General features: G+C 44.3%; 1 protein-coding gene across 1 annotated transcript in view; it reads right to left on the minus strand.

Annotated features, from left to right (window-relative positions):
- LOC128937668 (mastermind-like protein 3) overlaps positions 1-14,201 on the minus strand; it is a 28,915-nt gene extending 14,714 nt beyond the window's left edge. Inside the window, exons 1-2 of the mRNA XM_054277461.1 lie at positions 14,184-14,201; positions 4,027-5,499 (exon numbers count right to left, since the gene is read on the minus strand). Coding sequence (XP_054133436.1) covers positions 4,027-5,499; positions 14,184-14,201 — 1,491 coding nt within the window. The remainder of the gene's footprint in view (positions 1-4,026; positions 5,500-14,183) is intronic.
- Between the last annotated feature and the right edge of the window lie 6,637 nt (positions 14,202-20,838).

The raw sequence follows: 20,838 nt of genomic DNA on the forward strand, positions 1-20,838 counted from the left end.
GAGGAATGAAATCTTTGCTGAGAGAGCAGAAGCCACGTTCTTCAGCAAATTAGATGCATCAGCTGGGGTTTGGCAGAACCTCCTGAGCAAAGGACTCCAAATCTGCACTTAACCACTCACTTGGACAGTCTTTCAAGAGATCTTGAGTGTTCCTACTATGGACACTCACACGTTGCAACGTTAGGAAATCTTTCTGCAGGGAACACACATACCGATAACCTAATGCTTCTATGTGGCATAAGGCTTGACTATTTAGAAATGTTTTGGAAAGCATCAGAAATAGGACCCACAAAGATAAAATGAAAGACAAAATACGAAGTCAGAGATGTGAGGTACACCTTGGTGGTGATGTGGAACATCCTAGCCATGCCGGGAGTACAGACTGACCATCAGAGAGCACTCCTTCACACAGACACAGGTCAGGTGCATGCTGAGCTCAGAGCAGCTGGAATGGGCTATGAGATTGGAAAGCTAAAACTGATGATGCTAACTTGCGCTTTCAGGAAAAAAATGGCACAAAAAACCACCAGGAAAGGGTAGCACTCTATGTAAAAATATGCTGCTACTGGCTATAGACTTTTCAAAACCACAGTGCTTCACAACTGCAGTTGTAATGAATAAAACTGAAGGAGAGTTGATTGGCACACACTGAATCATTAAACTATTGGATCTTACTAAATAACAGGACAAACTGCTCTTTATGTAGCAACCTAGATCATGTAGGAAGGAAAAGAAGTAAAACAGAGGACATTTAATATACATTTTGTGCAGTCAGTAATACAAAATATCTGCTTCTAAAAATAACACAAAACATTTTCTTTACAGATGTGAATAATACACACTGTAAGTCTTCATGAAACTTGACAAGGAAAAAATCACACAACGCTGTATTTTTATAAATCTTAAACAAATGGAGAAGTTTCTATGAATCAAAGAGTTACCACTTCAACTGTGTTTTATAAAGTGGAAAAGACCAGTTATTCTGACACATTCTCTAGCCAAGCAATGGAACAACTGGTTTCAGCTCTCTACCATCAGTAACTTGGAGGATTTAGCAGTATTCACTTTGGCATGCAAAACCAGACTGAGCAGATGATGCATCTTGATTGCATAAGATTAAAACAAAGGGCAGATAATTAAATATGAAATATGCTTGCAGGATGGTGTCATTTCTCTCCTTCATTCGCATCTCTACAATTTTAAACAAAATAACTAGTGGTTTCATTAGGAAACAATTGCAGCATTCTCACAGTCCCATGCAGGCAAATAGCTGCAGTCTAGTTTTACTGTTCTTACACCCACAGAGAATTCTGTTTTGTTTTGACCTCTCATTACTTTCCCTCACACACTTGGCTCCAAACATCAAATTTTGCCTCAGCCATTCAACAGTTATTCCTTTGGGCTGGTTTTTTTTCTTACCATTATGCATTCATATAGAACAGCTGGAACTAAGAAAAAGCACAGTTAATTATTTCTAAATTTCCCAAAGAAAACCTTTTTACTTTTCTTCAGTTTGAAATTACTTTTTGGTTTGAGGAAGAAGAGAAAAATTGCCTCACATAAAACCTTGCATAGATCTCAAAAACTTAATGGAACATTTTAGCTTAAAAAACAGTGTAATTTTTGAGAAGGAGGTGGGTTCAGGTTTTCTCCCTTTTATTTCTAAAATAATATAAAAAGTCTAAACAAAGCGATTGTTGTGTCTTGAGGGGGGAACTGATTTCTTTTATTATGACATGAGAACCACAAGAGAAGAGAATCTCTATCCCTCAAATACCAAGCAAATCTGTGCAAATCTACTTGCTGGGTTAGCCTATGAGCCCCAGCCAAGTAAGAATGGAAGAACCACCCAGAAAAAAACAAGACCAAAAACGGGCAACACCTGCCACATGCTCACAAACTAACAAATGGTTTTGGGGCAGATCAGGGGACATGGAGCAAGGTAGAGAGCAGGGAATTCTGAGTCTGACCAAGGGGAGAACAGTCAGGTATGAGGTAATATTGGTAGGAAAGAGTCTTGGTAAGGTAGACAAGTCAGGACCGACCATGAGGTTTTTTGGATATCGACGAGTCAGAATCTGCCTCTGGATTTAACACTCCGCTCCAGAAAAAAAATCCCATCAAAATTACCTTCAGGGCACCTCTGAAAAAATCCCTGACTCAAACAAACTATCCCTGACTATAACAAACTATGTATGGCTCTGCCCTAAGCTTCTTCTTTATAAGTCACAGAAATGACTTAATATCTGGACTTGTTTATGAAAGAATATCTAATTCTATCCAAATATCCAGTTTTTCCTACACTTATAAGAAAAAAGGAACTGAATGAGATTAGATAAATGAAACCTTGGCTATCCATTCATATTGTGGAATTGCAGAGAGATATTAACATGAATTTCTCAACTTATGAAATGGAGGAGATGGCATTAACTCTTCCACACAGGCAGGTCATCCTCTCAGCTCTTTGATGGGTCTTTGAGTTCAGCAGATTTAACAAAAGCAAAGGCAAGAAACAATAAAGCATTGGCAGCATGACCAAGCATCCTCCGCCTCTTAGTTACAAAATGACAAACCTGTAGCTACAATTACAGTCTAAGTCATTATTGCAATATTTCTCTAGATAAGCCTTTTCCAAAAGAAGAGGCTTTAGATCACCTATGTCTAATAAAATAGGCAAGCAGAATTAATATAAAAATATGAACCTTTGAGCTGTCACCATACATCCTGAACCAAAACCACGAGGCAGATGAACATTTCTTTTTGTTTTGCAGTTAACTTTAAATAATATGTGATGTGGTCTGACCTGGTAAAGCTCCTACTTCTCCTTATTGGTTGATCCCCAAACTCCATAAGCTGAAGGAATAACAAAATTTGCTGTATTTCTACATGCATTACAGTGTGAGTCACAGCTAAACCATGCTCAGAATGAAGTATTCCCTGTAGGTGGTGTGTAAACAGCTAATTTGGTGAAAAGATGTTATGCTAAAATGATCAACCATCAATTCTATGAGTGTATTGTACACTATTGGTGTATATCAGATTTCTTGACCTGTTTTGGTGGCACATAACTTCTGCAAAGACATCACTTTGAGAATTGATTATTAACTTTAATCCATTTTAAAACTCTCAATACAACATTTAGAAAATTTGTTCTTGAACCTTTCCATGGGCAGATCTTTACAGGGGCTGCACAGCTAGGAACACCCTGCTGACCGAGGAGGTGATAGGGCATTGATATAAGCAATATTCCAACTGGTTATTAACTCATTACAAAGTATTCCCCACGCCTGGCAACTGCTGCACCAGAGCTTAGCATGGAATACACGAGACAGTGATGCCAGGGCTCTGAAGCCAACATGGCTTTAGCCTCTTGCTGAAAGACAAAATACTTGGGGTTGATAACGACTACTTGAAAGTCCCAGAATAAACCATCTCATCATCATGGCCCAAGCACCACTAAAAGCATTCTGTTGTTCTTACTTTTTCCAGTTAAAACCAAAAGCACTCAGAACCCAAAATATTTTTCCTTTGCTCCCAGAGCCAAAATGCCAAAAATGCTGTTTAGAGGTAGCTTGATCTCTACCCCAAGAAGAAGGGACCAGCTGCTCCATCTTTTTTTCACAATGCTCGCTACACTGTGGTGAACTAAGCCATGCAGTGGTTTGGGATCCACAACCACCAAGTCTTGCATTACAAAAAAAAGGAAATAAACCCTCCAAGGAAGAATGACTTCTAACTCAAAATTTCCCAGAGTGGCCCCAAGCACTCATCAGAAGAGACACAGGGAGAGAGCACTGAATTAACAACTGAAGCATAGTGCAACATAATTTCAGTTCTTAAAATAATCAGGCTGCAATACCACATGAAAAATCCAAGAAGCATCTGCAATGACATTCCATATTTTCCAGGAGAAAGAGGAGACAAATGGAGGAGACTGCACAAAGAGGTGTCAGACTCTGTATTAGCAACACAAGAGGCCCACTGTACAAAGCCCTTGTATCAGCCTCTGGTTGTGCACTCACTTACCTGACCAAGGGCAGGGAGTGCTGCATATCCCACGGGCTGATTTATCATTCCTTTCTGCTTCATGATGAGCATGCGTTTCTGCTCCTCGCTCAGGTGTGCCACGTGGGCTGGCACCTGGGCCTGCTGGGCCTGCTGCTGCTGCTGGATGTAGGGCACCATGGTGTTCTTCCCGGGGTTTGCCATTGCCGGGGCCATCATCTGACCCAGCTCAGTGCTGAAATGGGTCAGAGGTTTGGTGTTGCCATAAGAAAGCAGATTGGGCTGCTTGCCCAAGGAGTTTGTGACCAAATTATTTGGCTGCTGACTGATCATGTTCATATGATTTTGAGGGAGGTAGTTATTGATTGTGGTCTTCTGGGGGTTGTTTGCCATAGGAGGCACTACAGGGTTTTGGTTGTTAAAGGCTTGAGAATACATCATTGGGCTATTTGGTTTGTCTGCACTGAAGGGTGCTCCGTAGGGACTGGATGGAGGCCCCCCTGGTGACCAGCTTGAGGGCTGATTTGGGTGCTGCTGCTTCTGCTGCATGAGCTTGGCCCTTTGCTGCTGCTGGGCTGCCATCTGCTTGAGCTGCTCGGCTGGGGACAGGTCAGCGCTGGGGCCAGGCCCTGAGCCCGCCACGGCCGAGGCCGCGCTCATCAGGAAGCCATTCCCGGAGCGCCCCTGCGTTTGTCCGGGAGTGTGGGCCTGGCCGGGGGTCTGAGGGGACTGCACCACACAATTTGCTGGAGAGCCAGCAGGGACTGGGGCCAGCGGCGCGCTGGATGCTGAGGCAACGCTGGAGCCTGAGGAGATGTTGGAAAATGGAGGACCGGAAGAAGATGGTCTGACCTGGGGAGATCCCAATGGGACATGAGTGAATGGAGAATGGGATGGATCACTTTTCACGCTCGCGCTCTCCTGAGTCTCTGTGGCAGGCCTGGGATATTCAGGCTCCTTCTTCTCTTCAAAGTCTTCATTGAACAAATCCTGTATATCATCTTCTGGGACGGTGTTCGCCAGCTCGTCTATGAGCTCCTGCCACTCCTGATCATTTAGGTTAATGTCTGAGAAGAGCTTGTTCTGATTGGAAAGAGATGTTTCAGAAGTGTCTATGCAGTTGGAGTCATCCAGGGGCTCTTGCTTTAGCTCCTTGTTGTGCAGGATGTTAAAACCATCATCCAGCTCGCTGCAGCCGTTAACAGGGAGCTTTATCTCAGAAAGCCCACCGTTTTCACCCAAGTCTTCCAGACTACTCCTGTGAGTTCCACTGTTCTGCAGGAGCACAGGAGCTTTCATGTCAAGCTGGTGAAGAGGAGAAACAGCAGGCAAAGGCAGATTAATGGGCAAGCTGTTGATTGCCTCAATGCCTGGCCCATCCTTGCGTGTCCGCTTGCTGGTTGGAGAAAAGCCCCCATCGCAAACTCCATTCTGCTGCTCTCCATTGAGAGGTGAACGTGCGCCTTCCAACTTCCTTTTGACTGTCTCTTGAAGCTTAAAGAAAACAAGAGGAAAGGAAAAAATTAACCATTTGCAGACGCAAAAGAAGTGCTCATGGGCACTGTGACAAGAGGCTCCTCATCAAGCCAGTGACAATAAGTTTCAAAACTGGTTAGGAGGTTTCTCTGATTTCATTCTTATGCCTCGATCACTTTGAAAACACAGTCTAAAAACCCCCCAACAACCAAACACTTCCCACTGTCCCAAACCAAACCTTCCTTTGACTAGGAAAGCAGAACTGTAAAATATGTCTGTGCTTTCCAAGCTGAATCTGTGCTAGCTTCCAAGAAATTTAGGGAGCAAGTTGACTAATTTGACATTTTAGTGCCTAATACAGGGATAAGATTTAAACAGTGTGCCTAACACAGTGAGGAGTCTTAAAATGGAATTTTAAAAAAGAGAAAAAAGGAATCACTAAAACTTACTAGTCACTCCAAATTTTTTTGTTGTTGTTGGAAGTTTCTAGAAGCTTCTTAAAAAAGTAACTGCAATATAATTGATTGACTACTTATATTGAAATGTGTTGTTGACAAAAAAAAAATTGCATAGTTTCATTTGCTTAGCCCTATGTTCTTGGCTAACACATTGAGAATCACTTTTAAGGGAGAAAAAAAAAATCCACCCTAGAAAACAGAAGGTGCTTTGCATAACTTTAACTCAATCAAATAATGAAAAAAAAAAAAGGAATCAACTATGTGACTATGTGCTAAGGGCTAACATAAAACATAAATAGCTAACAGAAATAATGGCCAGGCAAGTCTACAGAAAAGCAAATAAATTGGAATATAGGAATTTTATAAAAAAATAGTGTATTAACATCAGTTTTGAATCTGGTTGTAGAAGCATAGCAAAGAACTGCAGCAAGCAGCAGTCCTCCCCACTCACACCCAAGCAGAGTCCTTTACTTATGTACCAGGCTAAAAAAGCGTCTCTCTTCACTAAGGCAAAAAACAATAGTGGGGAGGGGAGGAAGCAAAGAGGTCACAGCTCCAGCAAACGCCTTCAGGACACGCTTGCATCCTTGATACTAGAACAATAGAAGACAAAATACTGAAAGATTTTATCAGTTTTTAAAGTATTCTTACTGGTAGGAAAGTCCCAGATATGCAACTCCCACCCCTTCCCTAACCTAGAGGTCCTCAACCTTCTTTCTTCTCATAATCCAGATCTCATTTATTTCTCCCCTCCCAGAGGGCTGGTCCCCCTTTCATCCCATGCATAAGATGGGCAAGCAAACCCATATCTTGCCCGGGTTCTGGGAAGGCTGTGCCCTTCTCTTGCCCCTCTTTCATCACACAGTGCAGAGGGATGTGGCCAGCACAGGCATTGCTGCAGCCACAGCTCAGCGTGCATGGGACACCAAGCTACTGTGAGGCTGCTCTTTTGCAGAGAGCCAGGCAGAAAGACAGTGCCATGAGCCTAAGCAGACCATCAACTCCTTGATTTTCACTGGAGCAGATCAGCTTTTTAATGTGGGAAGTCACTGTTGGCATAAGTGGCCAAGACTTTACTGCCTGTTCCACCCTGCACAAAGCCAGTGTGTGCCAAGCCTCCTGCAGGCAGAAATTCCTCCCCTTTGTGCTTCTGTGGTGCCACACAGACCAGCTGCCCTGTAACCACAGCCTCTGCCCCATGGCTGGGCTCCCCTCTCCAGTGTCTGGTCTCAAAACCCTGAATTTGGAGAGGTGTGGATGCTCATCTTGGAGATGAGAAGGTTCTGGGCAGACCTTTATAGCACCTTCCAGCACCCAGAGGGCCTACAAGAGAGCTGGAGAAGGACTTCTACAAGTGACAGGACAAGTTTGAAATGGATTCAAACTGACAGAAGGTGGGTTTAGGTTAGATATTAGTAAGAAATTCTTCCCGGTGAGGATGGTGAGGTGTTGGCACAGGTTGGTCAGTTGATGTAATGGGTTAAAATAGCATATTTATGTAAATGTAAAAATAGTATACTTAAATACTGCCCTTAATGGGCCCCTCCCACAATTTACAGCTGAAATCACCCATTTCAGCTCCTAAGCCATCACACTGCAAAGTCCCTATTGCCACAGCAGAAAAACTGCATTCCCCCAACAGCAAGTGACTCAAGAGTGAGCCCAATGGGAATGCTCAGGCAAAACCAGGATTTGAAGAAATGTTCAAAATGTGTCATGGCCCTTTACCCCAACTTCATATTGATCAGTGCTGGGATAAAGTAAGAACAGGACATGGTGGCAGGCTTCTCATCATGAAGTAAAGTTCTATAAGGAAAATATGGGGGAAAAAATTCCCTAATGACAAGGCAGGGACCAGTGAGAGTGATTATCTCCTGAGGAATACAAGTGAACTGACTCCATACATTTTGCAAGTTTGAATGAATACTCTACAAAAATATTGGTGAGAGTGATATGCTTTAACATGGTTTCACACTTCCAGGTTTTAAAACATTTACCATTTTATCCTGAATCTATCACCTTATTTGTATATGAATATACAAATTCAAAAGAATTTTCCAAAAAAATCAAAACTATCTAGTGGAAAATAACCAAATAACCAGCCCTAAAAATATCAGTTCCTAAAGTTTCATCATGTGCTGGAACTTGTATGTCCCCCTGTACAAATAGACAGTGACTTTAGCCCAGTATATAAATATTCATAATCATGTTATTATGCATTACAACAAAAAGCAGCTTGACATGAAAACTATTTTCTATGAAATATGAAACATACAGAAGTCGTGCTTTTTTGTAAAAAGAAATTAAATTAAATCTATTCTAATTTTGTTTATCCACATCGTTCTCCTTCAGAAGCTTTTGGATTTGGGGGGGCTAACAGGCACTAATATTTTTGTCTTCTTTGTTTGCTCATTGAAAAACTGTAGGTAGACAAAGACTTAATGTGAAAGGTTTGTTAGAAGGCAACATGCTGGGGAAGCCTCTTGATTCCAGCATTTTGGGGGAGTTGGGAGCCATGACAATAAATGTATCTCCTTTTTTTTGAGGTACAATGCAGAAATACTCTTATCAAATGATTTTAATGAAATATTTCCTTTTCATATCTTGATTTAATTCCCAATCACCATATGAACTCTTGAATGGTTTGGATATCCTACACTGAGCATATACTGGCAAACAGTTTACCACAATCAGGATTCCAGAGTGTCTTAGACTAAAACCCCAGCACTTCCCCTTCCCTCTATAAACACAATCCCTGAAGTAAAATAGTACCTTTTAAAGTACCCTCTCTCTCCTTCTCAGTACAAGCACACAGTTTGTGCATGTTTTATGGCATGCATTGTGAAGATATTAGCAGGAGCTGAGAGATTTAGGTCTCGGAACAGAAGATTGTTGACACATAGAATAAAAACAAAAGGAAAATATCAAAATCAAAGGAAAATATTGAAATAAAACAACCCCCTTTCAGCTTCACAAACTTTTAGCTTTATTCACACAAAATACTTGGCTGATGAATCTTCATTTCACTGCTGTTTTCTACCCCAAAGCACAAGAGGGGGAAGCAGGACTATCAGTTCTTTATAAGCCTTTGAAAAAACTCTAGTCGCAGACTGAGAAAAGGTCAGATTTTGGCAGGTTGACTTTTTAAATGGCTCTCGGTTGGAGGAGAGGCAGGGGCACAGAAACACAAACACACACCGAGCTGAAGGGTTGGGATGCAGCCCATCCTGAAACCCTGGCCAGCGCTGCTCGGACAGGCCGTGGCAGAGCCAGCAGATGCACGGCAGTGTGGGGAGGCTGTGGCAGGGCTTTCATCAGTGAGGAGAGGCTGCTGCGCTTCATCTCCCCAGCAGCAATCCATCTCTCAAAAGGAACGAGACAGAGGTGCAGTTGTTATAGCAACAGCCGGGCCCATCCTCCACCAGGAGCTGCCTTGGTGGGCGGCTGCTCCAGCCCCAGCGCACGGCAGGGACTGAGGCTGTGGCACCAGAACATCCTTTCATTGCTCCTCAAAGAACAGCACAAAAACCAGGGCGAGGCGGGGAGCCGAGAGGATAAATTCTCTCTATGCCCTGTTCACAGGGTCTGACACAGGTCCACTGCTCCTCTGAGCCCCCAGAGCAGGAGGCTGATGTCACTTTGTCACGTGTTTTTGTGTACCAGCTGCATGCAGCCACTGACTTTCCTCTGCCTAGGGCAGCTCCAGCAGCTTCAATACAAGACAAAGGCAGCAATTCTGAGAGGTTTGGTGCACTTGGCTTCCCAGCTCTGCTGGAATGTGCCCTGCTCTGGAGTTATCTTTGGGCTTTGGCTAGTTTCTCTGCTTTCCCACCAGGAGCAAAGTCCATCTCACTCAGAGGATATGCATGGTTACAAAAAACAGGGCTTATTATCTTCTCCACATGCTCTTCTGAGACTCTTTCTGTTAAAAATTGATCATTTCAGTTCTTCATGTTGAATCAGTCTGGCCCACCAGTCACCATGACCTTCAGTTCCTTTCCATGAAATGAATTTAAGTCTTGGGTCTTCCTCTAGGGTTTCTACTCTCCCTCCCAACAGTGTGACCATGTTCACAGGGGTCTTAGGATGAGGGAAGAGATGAGGATCTGACTCCATGTTTCAGAAGGCTGATTTATTATTTTATTATATATATTACATTAAAACTATACTTAAAGAATAGAAGAAAGGATTTCATCAGAAGGCTGGCTAAGAATAGAATAGGAAAGAATGATAGCAAAGGTTTGTGACTCGGCTCTCTGTCCAAGCCAGCTGACTGTGACTGGCCATTAATTACAAACATCCAACATGGGCCAATCACAGATGCACCTGTTGCATTCCATAGCAGCAGATAATGATTGTTTACATTTTGTTCCTGAGGCCTCTTGGCTTCTCAGGAGGAAAAATCCTAAGGAAAGAAATTTTCATAAAAGAGGTCTGCAACACACCAGTGTGTCTGTTCCTGAGTTTTCCCCCTCTTTCTTCTCCCTTCTTCTCCTAGAGCTTCTATAGAAAGATCTTGGTACTTCTTACCTCCAACAGGGAGTAGTTACCATGAGCTCTGCCAAACACCCCCCCCAATTCAGCAGTCTCCAGCCTGTACCCTAAAGACTGAGCAAAGTTTCCTACTTAACTTCTTGTGCTGTGCTTAAATCCTATCAACAATTCAGGAAGTGTCCCAGGGGTGGCTATGAAGTGACACTAAGCAAGTGGATTTGACATGACAGCATCTAAGATCAGTAAGGAATAATCAGCATTTCCATTTGCATGCCAGAAATTCAGCTTCAACCTTTGAAAGGATTTTTTGCATGCACCTCCTTGCTGTATCACCTCTGACACTGCCATTCAAAAGCCAATGTTGCCTGAGGTACAGCCACATCTTGTCACCAGTGTTTTAAGCCTACCAGCTCCACAGCAGCTTCCCAATGACACTTGCAGTGTCCTGCAGAGATCTGTCTCATTTAATCCTGCTTTGGCCCAATGGGGTAAACACTGGCAAAGCAGTGACCTCATTGCAGTGCCAGCACTGCTCCATTTGTGCAAGTCTCAGGAAGGTGTAAGAGCCTATAAGCTGAACTACTGAGCTGGCAGTACCTATTGCTGCCTCTCTCACCCAGCAGCTGCGATCTGCTCTCTCCGAAACTGTCCTTGCAGATGGCACGAGCTGCATTTTCAGGGTGTGTTATGAGAATTTAGTCAGGCAGCCTCCAATTGACGTGTCTGGGAGTTGTTCTGATAAGTCTTCACCCTTTCCAATCTGCTTCGTATCTGGACAGAAGAGAGGGTAATGATAAAAAGCACTCTGGAGATTATTAAAGCTGTGCCTCCCAAATTACCACAAATCAGGATTGAAAAGAAATGCAGGAACCTCTTGTGTTTTAAACTAAGAAGAAGCAAAACAGCACACCTGGTGCTGTTGCACGTGCACCACAGCTACTCAGCAGCTCTTTAAACTGTGTATGTGACACTGGAATGGTTTCCTGGGAAAAATCTTGTCCCAGTCCATCCTTGCACGAGCACAAGTTGTAGCAGGCTAGTGAATATGTTGATGGCATCCTGGCTGCCTAGCAAAGGGGTATGTTGGACATGAAAGCATTCCTGTCCTCTGCAAAGGAGGAGCAGCTCTGTGACACAGGCTCTGCTCTCCTTGTCATTAAGGCACCAGTAGCATGTGAGCTCTATTCCTGACTTCAGAACTGACAGACCAAAACCTTGTCTGACTGATGTAAGGGAAAAGCCCTTCCTATGCTTGGGGCAGGCAAATTATCTTCCAGCTGCTTGCAAAATACTGCCCTGGCACAACCTACATACATAATATATTACTGCAGACTATCCTCAGAGAAACTCTGAAGGAAGAACCAGAAGAGATGGTGAAGGCATGACAGAAATCCCCTGATGGCACCACAGATTGCCATGGACTGTGAGTTCCTACTGGATCTCTGTTACTACCGAAGCCTGTCTAGTGCATGATCTCTAGCAGAGAGACCAGGCGGACAGAAGGCTGAAAGCAGAAATGGCACAGTTGTCTTCCTGCACATTCACATCCCTGGTGTTAACTCCCAACACACATCACCTCGTGGCAACAGAGCTACGTGTTCCATAGGTGCATGAGGCAGCACCTTCCAGTTCCTCAAATCAGTGTGGGCTAAGTCATTCCAGGCATTCTTCCACATGGCTAAGTTCAAGTTCATGCTTTCTGAAGCAAAGTGTTTCATACAACTGGAAAAGGAAGGAAATGAGAGCCACATGGTCTACACACTGTACCTGTTCAAGCCCACAGATTTTAGTCACCCTCTTGAGGTAACACCATAAATGAGGCTTCCACTTGAAAATAATTTAAATATCAAATTAACAGATTTCCACAACTAACACATTAAAAGAAAAATCTTGTGAATAGGTCATACTGTGCTGCAAACAAAATGGTAAATTTAGCCTCCTTTTTCCCATCTGTTCCCTGAACAGGCAGCTTGGCCGAGGACATAAGTCAGCTGAAGATTTCCCTGCAAGGACAAATACCTTTAAAGGAGTGCAGGTTATCTAAGTACAGATTGAACAATTAATGATACAGTAAGAATTGCAAAGCAGACCCAAGATATTTCACCTGAAATAGCAGGATTTGAGATGGAATTCCTGCCTTCAGTCGTGCCTTTGACTCCTGCACGGGGTTTGCAGCATCCACACCAGGAATTCTCATCGTATTTGGGTCCATTTAAGAAGAACTAATGGCCAAATTGCTGATAATCGAATTTCAGGGTGCTCCAAATCTGTGTGCAAACATCTCCTCCTGCTGCTCCAGTGCTTCTGCCTCACTTTGTGACACTTTATTGATTTTTTTTCCCCCTTCCTTTTCTTCCTCTCTGCGTGGAAACAAATTAAAGCAGGAATTGGGATTGTAAATAGATAATGGGACGTGAATGCAGAGTAATCAGTGCCAGCCATGTACAGCCATACTAATTGTGCCAGGGGAGGGAAAGGGATAAATATTTCATGCCTGGATTCAGTGGGAAGTGAGAGAGCAAGGAAAGAAATAAAAAAGAGTTGAGAAGGCCTCACTTCAGTGCTTTTTCTTCAAAAAGAGTTTTGATGGCATTAACCCCTCCTTGTTTTGAATTAAGGAATTTTGTTTAATGTGGAGGATTTGGTGTCACACAAGGGAAAAACATCTCAGGTTTGGGATGAATCCACCCTTCAAGGATGTGCTGATCAAAACCAAATCCAGGGATGTGGGACAGGAGAAGTTGAGCCTCATTCAGGCAGCTTTGCTTCATTCTTGTCTGGTTTTTATCTCAGGCACTTGAATTACAGCTGTGAAAGGGAAATTTGGCTCTGCATAGCTAAAGATTATTCCTGAGGGGTTTGCTGCTGCAGAATAAACAATGAAATGGCCCTTGAGGGGTGAAAACATTGAATTTAAGGGTGTTGTCATAAAAACCAGCCAGGAGAACTTACTCAGGATGGGTTTGGGGCATCCCATGTTTGATCTCAGCCCCAAATCTGGGTTTGGGGCATCCCTTGTTTGATCTCAGCCCCAAATCTGTTTGTTTGAACTCAATCTTTGAGAAAGTTTCCAATTCAGTGGGTTCAGCTGCCTTGGAGTTCCCCAAGGATGGCAAAAAGCCACAGAGGATCCATTTCTGCTCCACCTCATCCTCCTGAAAGAGCTGGGAACAGGGATGGAGAGAATCCATGGAGAAATGATTGGGAACAACCTTAAATCCCAGTTTTAAATCATCCCAGAGCACTTCAGGATCCAGGCACGGGATAATCCAGGGTTTGGATTGTACTGTAGGTGGCAGAGATGCTTTAGTTATGCACTAATCACCCTGCCAGCTCATTAAGGGACTGGGAGCGCAGGGATGCCATTAATTAACGCTGCCAATTCCAGCCTGAGGTCACCTCTGGATGGGCTGGGTGGCTGAAGGGCTCTTCAGGTGCTCCATGGGCTGCCAGGTCTGCTGCTAAATAATGTTTAATAATCAAATCTGAAATATCTTCCGGATGGAACAGATTCCCAGGATCCTTTTGCCTTTGTTAAAAAAGCAGGGGGTGTTGGGATGTCAAAAAAGAATGTTGGAATGGTAAAAATGGGGTGTTGAAATGGCAATAAAAGGTGTTGGATGCCACTGAAAGGTGTTGGAATGCCAATAATGGGTGTTGAAATTGCACTAATTTTTAAATAAGTGATAATTAGGGATTAAAATGATTAACTTTCATTAGCAGGAACACAGAGAGCATTGGTGTCCTCACCATGGTGAATGTCACCATTGTGGACCTCAGTCTCAGTCTGAAGTGTTGTTCCAGTCTAAAACTTGGTTTGGGACAAAACTCAGCCAGGAATTGTGATCTGGAGTTAAAAATGAAGCAAACAACATCATGTTTTAAAAGGAAATAAAATTATGAACAAATATGAAGGGCTGCTGCTGGGTTCTGGAGTTGTTCATTTGTGATCCTGGCTGGAATCTTCCTCAGGTTGGGATTGGTCATAAATAAAATAAAAAATAAGGATGTTCTTGCCATCCTTTCCCTTCCTGAGTTAAAATAAACAAGATTTTGGAGTGGGGTTAACCAAATGTGAAGAGATGAGCTTGGGAATGTTCTGTGCCTTAGGAAAAAGGACTGGGAACCTCTGTAATGACAAACATGGAGCCCTCAGCAGGGATTCCCATCAGGAATATGGGGCTGGAGGTAGCCCTGGAGTGGGGAGGGGGCTCTCCTTGGCTGTGTGGTACCCACAGAGGAGTTCCCAAAGTCCTGGGGGAGGATGATTGGCCTGGAGAGGGGGATTTGGGGTGTCCTGACGTGGTCCTGACGTGGCTGTGCTGCTTTGCTCTCTTGCAGGTTCACTGGGATGAATTTGCCTGCCCCTGTGATCAGCAGCAAAAATTGGCTGAGGCTGCACTTCACCTCTGATGGCAACCACAGGCAGAAGGGCTTCAGTGCCCAGTACCAAGGTAAGGAGGGAGAAATAAATGCCCTGGCCTGGCCTCACCCACCCCAGCCAGCCTCTTTCACCTATTCCACAATCATTCCAGTTTGATTTCCTCATTCCTCAATTTCACAAATCATTCCAGTTTGATTTCCTCATTCACCCATTTCACAACCATTCTGGTTTTATTTCCCCTTGTGGCCACCCTAGAAAACGACTCCAACTCTAATTAACTCTAATGGTTTATAAAAACATTGGTCTTGTAAGCCAAAGATTGAAGACTAGAGCTGTAAGGGGATAGAATATAAGAAAATAAAGATGGTGTAGAAAGAACATGGGTCTTTTAAGCCAAAGATTGAAGACTAAAGCTGTAAGAATATAAGAAAATAAAGATGGTGTAGAAAGTGATCTTGCCCCTAAGGAGTTGCAGCTGGGCCTAATTAGCAAAGATTAGGAACAGGCCCGACTTTAACAGGCCACAGCTGTAACTAATGAGGAGAAGAGTGCTATAAAAGAGTGGGTGGGTGGTTGAGAAGGGAATTGGGGTTAGTTGTCTGTTGTGGGAAGGAGAAAGAGTCACAGAGGAGCTCTGAGGAGATGTCCATGAGAAACACCAAGCAGGTATGGAACCTTTGTGATAGGAAGCAACAGCATGGAGCCCCTGTGATAAGGAGGCAACATAAACCCTTCTTAGAGGTTACCCCCCCATCTCAGGAAGAAAGGGCTCAAATCTTCTTTTCCAGCTCCCAAAGCTGATTTTAGGCTAAACTTCTTCCTACCCCCTAAACAACCTGAATTGCCCCTTGAGGTAAGGGGCACACACCAGCTCCAACACCACAAACAAGCCAACAACGACCCTCAGCCTCCATTTTAGAGTAACCCCAGCCAGGAATCCCCAGCTGCCTCCCTGCATGGTCCTGCTGCTGTTATTTTCCAGCTGGAATTCCCCAAAGTGTGGTGTTCATAGAAAAACCCAGCCTGGTTTGGGTTGGGAGTGACCTTAAAGCCTATCCACTGACACGTCCACTGTCCCAGGGTTCTCCAGGTCCCCTCATGGCCTTGGACATTCCCAGGGATTCAGGAGCTTCTCTAGGAAATCCATCTCAGCCCCTCCTCACCTTCACAGGGCAGAATTCAGGATTGGGATAAAGATTTCAGGATGGGGATGTTCAGGTGCTGTTGAGGGACAGGAGATCCTTTGGCAGTGAAGATTCTGCTCCTGGTGGGACCAGAATGGATTGAGTGGATTCCTTGGAGGTGTTCTCACCACTCCTGTGGTGTTTTTGAAGGAGGTTGTGGGTGCAGGATCCATGAGAGGGGGAATGAAGTTGGGAAGAAGCAGGAATGGTTTGAGTCCCCTCAGGGAGCTCCGCAGGTTTGTTCTCAAGAAGCCTTTGCTGGGAAAAAGCTCTGGAGAGGAGTCAGGGAGAAGGGAGAGGGTTTTCTTTTCCTTGGATAAATCCACAGAGCTGCCTCGTTTGGGTGCTCTTAGCAGGGCTGTCATGGCCTCAACAAATGAACCACATCGTTATTTAACTTCCCTGCTTTCCTTGAACCTGTAAATCACTTTAAACTGCAAGAAAAAACAAGGAAAAAAGGACTTTAAACAAGGAAAAAAAAACCCTTTTGTTGTTGCTGTGCAGCATAAATGTCTGGAAAAAGCAGCTTCCCTGTGGATGGCTTTTCCATGGCTGTCAGGATTGCAGCTTCCACCAAAGCACCTGTCTTTGTCAGCCTTTCCCTGCACAGCAAAGTCAGGGTGAATGTCCCCATTCCCCTGCTCAGAGAAATGTCAGGGGGTTCTCATCTCATGTGCAGAGGGGATGGAGTGTTGGAAAATGAACTGAACTCCCCATTCTGAGCTGGAATCAGGACAGGACCTCAGCCCAGCTGCCAGAGGGACCTGCTCTCGTTTTCCCACTGTTTTTGTGGAGTTTGGCAGCTTCTTTCTGCCTTTCAATGCTTAAAAACCCAGCAAAACAAGCAGCCAAGCAGTGAAGATTCCCAGGGATGAAGGGAAGGTGTCTGCAGGCAGTGGGATCTGCAGGACAGGAGATGCTGAGACTTTAAAAACCTCCCTGTAACCCTTTCCACAACCTGGCCTGGCCATAAATATTTCAGTGGCGATAAATCCCTACAAAACAGGCCATGTAATTCCACAGCAAGCACAGCAGCTGAAATGCATTTTTCATCAGGAGAGCTGAATCAGGATCAGCCAGGAGAAGCAAGGGGAGGCTTTAGGGTGGCTCTAATTTGCTGTCTGTTTTCCAAAGACGTGTCTGTACATCATTTATGAACCCCCTGGGTCCTCTGGGACGGGGTCTGGCTTTGCTGATAATCTATAAGAAAACAATTTCCCTTCCAGCTTGTTTAAATTGATCCCGAGTTTTGCAGAACACCTTCCCTGTCTGTTCCCCCTCTGCTCTCCCTAATCCGTGCCCTCATTTGGAAATCACTTTAGGAATGTAAAAGCAAGGTTAGATGCAATCAGGCTGTGGAGAGGGTTTTTGTTTTTGTTTTTGTTGTTGAACACAGCAAATTCATTTTGTTCCCTTCCTGGGAGAGTTAAATATTTCCCTTTTCCCTTTCATTAAGGTGAATCTTGATTTTTGCAAATGTTTTTTCCCCATTCCCCATGTAAGGAAGTCAAAGGGACTGGGAGAAATGTGTGCAGAGAATTATTCTTAAAAATTATTTTTTATTTTCCTCCCCATCCTGTCTCCTCAAAAAGGTGGAAGAAAATAATCTACAAGTTTTTAATCAGGTGAGGTGGCAGCACCTCAGTGTCCCCCCCATCAGAGGAGCTGGGTGGGAATTTATAAAATCAGAAGGTTTTGGGAAAGCTGCAAAGGCTGGAATTGGAGAGATGGGAATGCTGCCCTGGCTGCTGCCCCTCTCTGCACATGTTTTATGGCAGAACTTGGCTCCCTAATTGCTCTGGAGCTGATTGGTACCAACACATAATTGCAGCTTTTATCGATCTCCCCGCCCCGGCCGCTTCCCTTCCCCGCAGGAGGAAGATAAATGGGATGAGCTCCAGCCCTGCACAGGACAGAGCTGCCTCCTTCAGGGAGGGGCTGGGGAGCTCCCTGCTGCTCGCCAGAGACACCTAAATGGCTTGGTGAGGGAGTCATGGAGTCTTGGAATGGTTTGGAATGGGTTTAAATCCCACCCAGTTCCACCCCTGCCGTGGGCAGCGACCTCCCAATGTCCCAGGGTGCTCCCAGCCCCATCCATGGCTTTGGTCTACAGATCTGTCCATGGGTAGATCTGTGGTTCTACCCATGGATGGATCAGTTTGGCTTGAGTTTGGACAGATCTTCGTCCCTCTTTGTCCTGGATCTCCCACTGCTCATCTTGGATCTTCCATTTCTCATCTTGGATCTTCTGCTCATTATCCTGGATCTTCCCCTCTTCATCCTTATCTCTCACTGCTCATCTTGGATCTTCTACTCTTTATCCTGGATCTCCCACTGCTTGTCTTGGATTTTCTATTTCTCATCTTGGATGTTCTACTCTTTATCTTGAATCTCCCACTCCTCATTTTAGATCTTCCCCTCCTTGTTTTTGATCTTCCCCTAATTTTCAATCTTCCCCTTTTCATGTTGGATCTTCCATTCCTCACCTTGGATCTTCTATTTCATTTCTTGGATGTCCTACTGCTTATCTTGGATCTTCCCCTCTTCATCCTGATCTTCCATTCCTCATCTTGGATCTTCCACTCTTTATCCTGATCTTCCATTCATCATCCTGATCTTCCATTTCTCATTTTGCATCTTCTCCTTTTCATCTTGGATCTTTCCCCTCCTCATCTTGGATCTTCCATTTCCCATCTTGGATCTCCCCCTCCTCACCCTGGATCACACCCTTGGGTTCCAGAGGGATTTTTGCCTCCTTCCATGTGACCTGTGGAGTCTCCAGTGCAATTCTGGATAATCCCAGTGCTTGTGCAGGCTCTGATTCCCAAAATCCATTGCTCAGGCTGCCAGAAGAGGGATTTTTCCAAAGAGTTTCATTTGAGGGGGTTTCTCTTCACCTCCAAGAACCCCTGTGAGCATCCTGCTGCTGAACCATCCCAGCAGGAGGGAGAGATCCAGGCAGGATTTGGATTTAACAGCAATTCCCCCAACAAGGAGAGCAGAGCTTCATGGAATAGTTTTTTTTTTTCCTGTTGCTGTTGCTGAAACACTGTTTTCCAAATTAAAAATAAATAAATGTCTGCTTAAATCCTCATTTAGAGCAACATGAAGTGGTTTGAAAGGAACAGCCCGGCCTGCCTGCCATGCTGGCAGAGCTTTGTAATGTCATCTCTCAAATCTGACAGGATGCTGAGTATTCCATTAGATCTGTTGGATGTGTGTGAGCAGCAAAAGCCTCCAGAAAACAGGAGTTTCTGTTCATCCAATTATCCTGACACAGTCCTTTGTAGTACTGCTCCACATTCCAATTTACAAACAAAGTAGATTTTCAAATACAGGATTTTTGAGGGCAGGGAGTGGGAGAATTGTTCTTATTTGTTTAATTTTTTTTTAAAAAGCACGAAACAAGTGGTGCTTTGCTGTGCCTGGTTCTGATCTAAATGGAGTCATTTGTAAAGTCTGACTTCCATCATTAGGGCTCCGAAATGAAGGATGAGGAGGAGAGGATGCAGTGATCCCTCTTTATCAATTTATCTTCACCAATTTATCTTTATCAATTCTCCTGGAAAGGGACACGGTGCAATTAGGGGAGGAGATGTTTCCTGGGGATGCAGCTCAGGCTCTGAATTTTGGGATTGCTGCTCAGTGTTGAGTGTCTTGTTGCCATTGCTGAGGGGTTTGGGAGCCAGGTTTTCCATCAGGAACAGGGTTGGAGGGGGATGTTTGTTGGATGGGATCTGGCAGGGATGGCTCTGGGAGAACCTTGGTTAGAAATGTGTCCCTGAAAAATTTCCAAGCCTGGCTGTATCCTAATTTTGAATTCCCCCATGCCAGAGAATCCTGGAGTGGTTTGGGTTGGAAGAGACCTTAAAATTCCTCTGATTGCACCCTCTGGCACCTTCTCCTGGATTTGGGATGTTCAGCACTGGGGAAATCCCTGCAGGTTGCTGTGTCCTCATGGAGGAGTTCCCCAGGATTTCTCATCCCATCCATGGTGCCGCCATCAGCTCTGGTGGGCTTCACCAAAGCTTGGGAAGCTTTTCTTGGCCTCTAAATTCCCTTTGTGGGGCACAAATCATCCGAGCTGAGCTTTTGTTTGTGTGGAGAGTTGGGAACATTCCCTGGGGGCAGGATGTGGAGAATACCAAAATATGGATTATTTTGTAAAGCTGCTCGTACCCCCAAGCACAGCCACAGAGCAGAGACTTGGAGGCTGCAGGGTCCCAACCCACATCCTTGGAAAATTCAAACCAAAATCCAAATTCAGCCTTGGAAACTTGGAATTGCCTGGATTTTATTGCGTGGGAGGGAATTTTGGGGTATCCCTGTGTTGGCTTGGAAAAAGCTGGAAAATCACTACAGGAATGTCTGTCACTATTTTATCTGAAGCAGAAATAGATTTTTACCCCAAAAATGGGAGTTTTAGCAGCCCCAATCCTTTTTTTTTTTTTTTTTTTTGATCCATTGATATCACATTTATTAAAAACCTTGAGATCAGGCTGGAAATCTCCTGTGATTCCCATCCACGTGGGACCTTTGGGGCATCCCAAACCCTGCTGCTTTTTCTTCCTCCTGCTGCACTTGCAGGTGGATTTGGAGCAAAAAGAAACAAAGAGTTCGATTTGCTTTGACAGCAGCCTGCTGTTAATTAGTTTTCCCTTCTTAAATTAATAAAAAAAGACAGCTGCCCTGAACAGATTGAAGCTGCTGAGGAAGACAGGAGCAGCAGCAGCAGCTGTTCCTCATGAATATTTTCCAGCTAAAAATTTTTTTGAAGTTCTTGCTGCTTTATTTAAAGAGAAAGCCAAAAGCTGTGAGGAAATGATGAGTGAAAAGC

Source organism: Melozone crissalis, unplaced genomic scaffold, assembly GCF_028551555.1.
Source record: "Melozone crissalis strain CALT ecotype California unplaced genomic scaffold, PUWL_Pcris_2 ptg000020l_1, whole genome shotgun sequence".
NCBI lineage: Eukaryota > Metazoa > Chordata > Aves > Passeriformes > Passerellidae > Melozone > Melozone crissalis.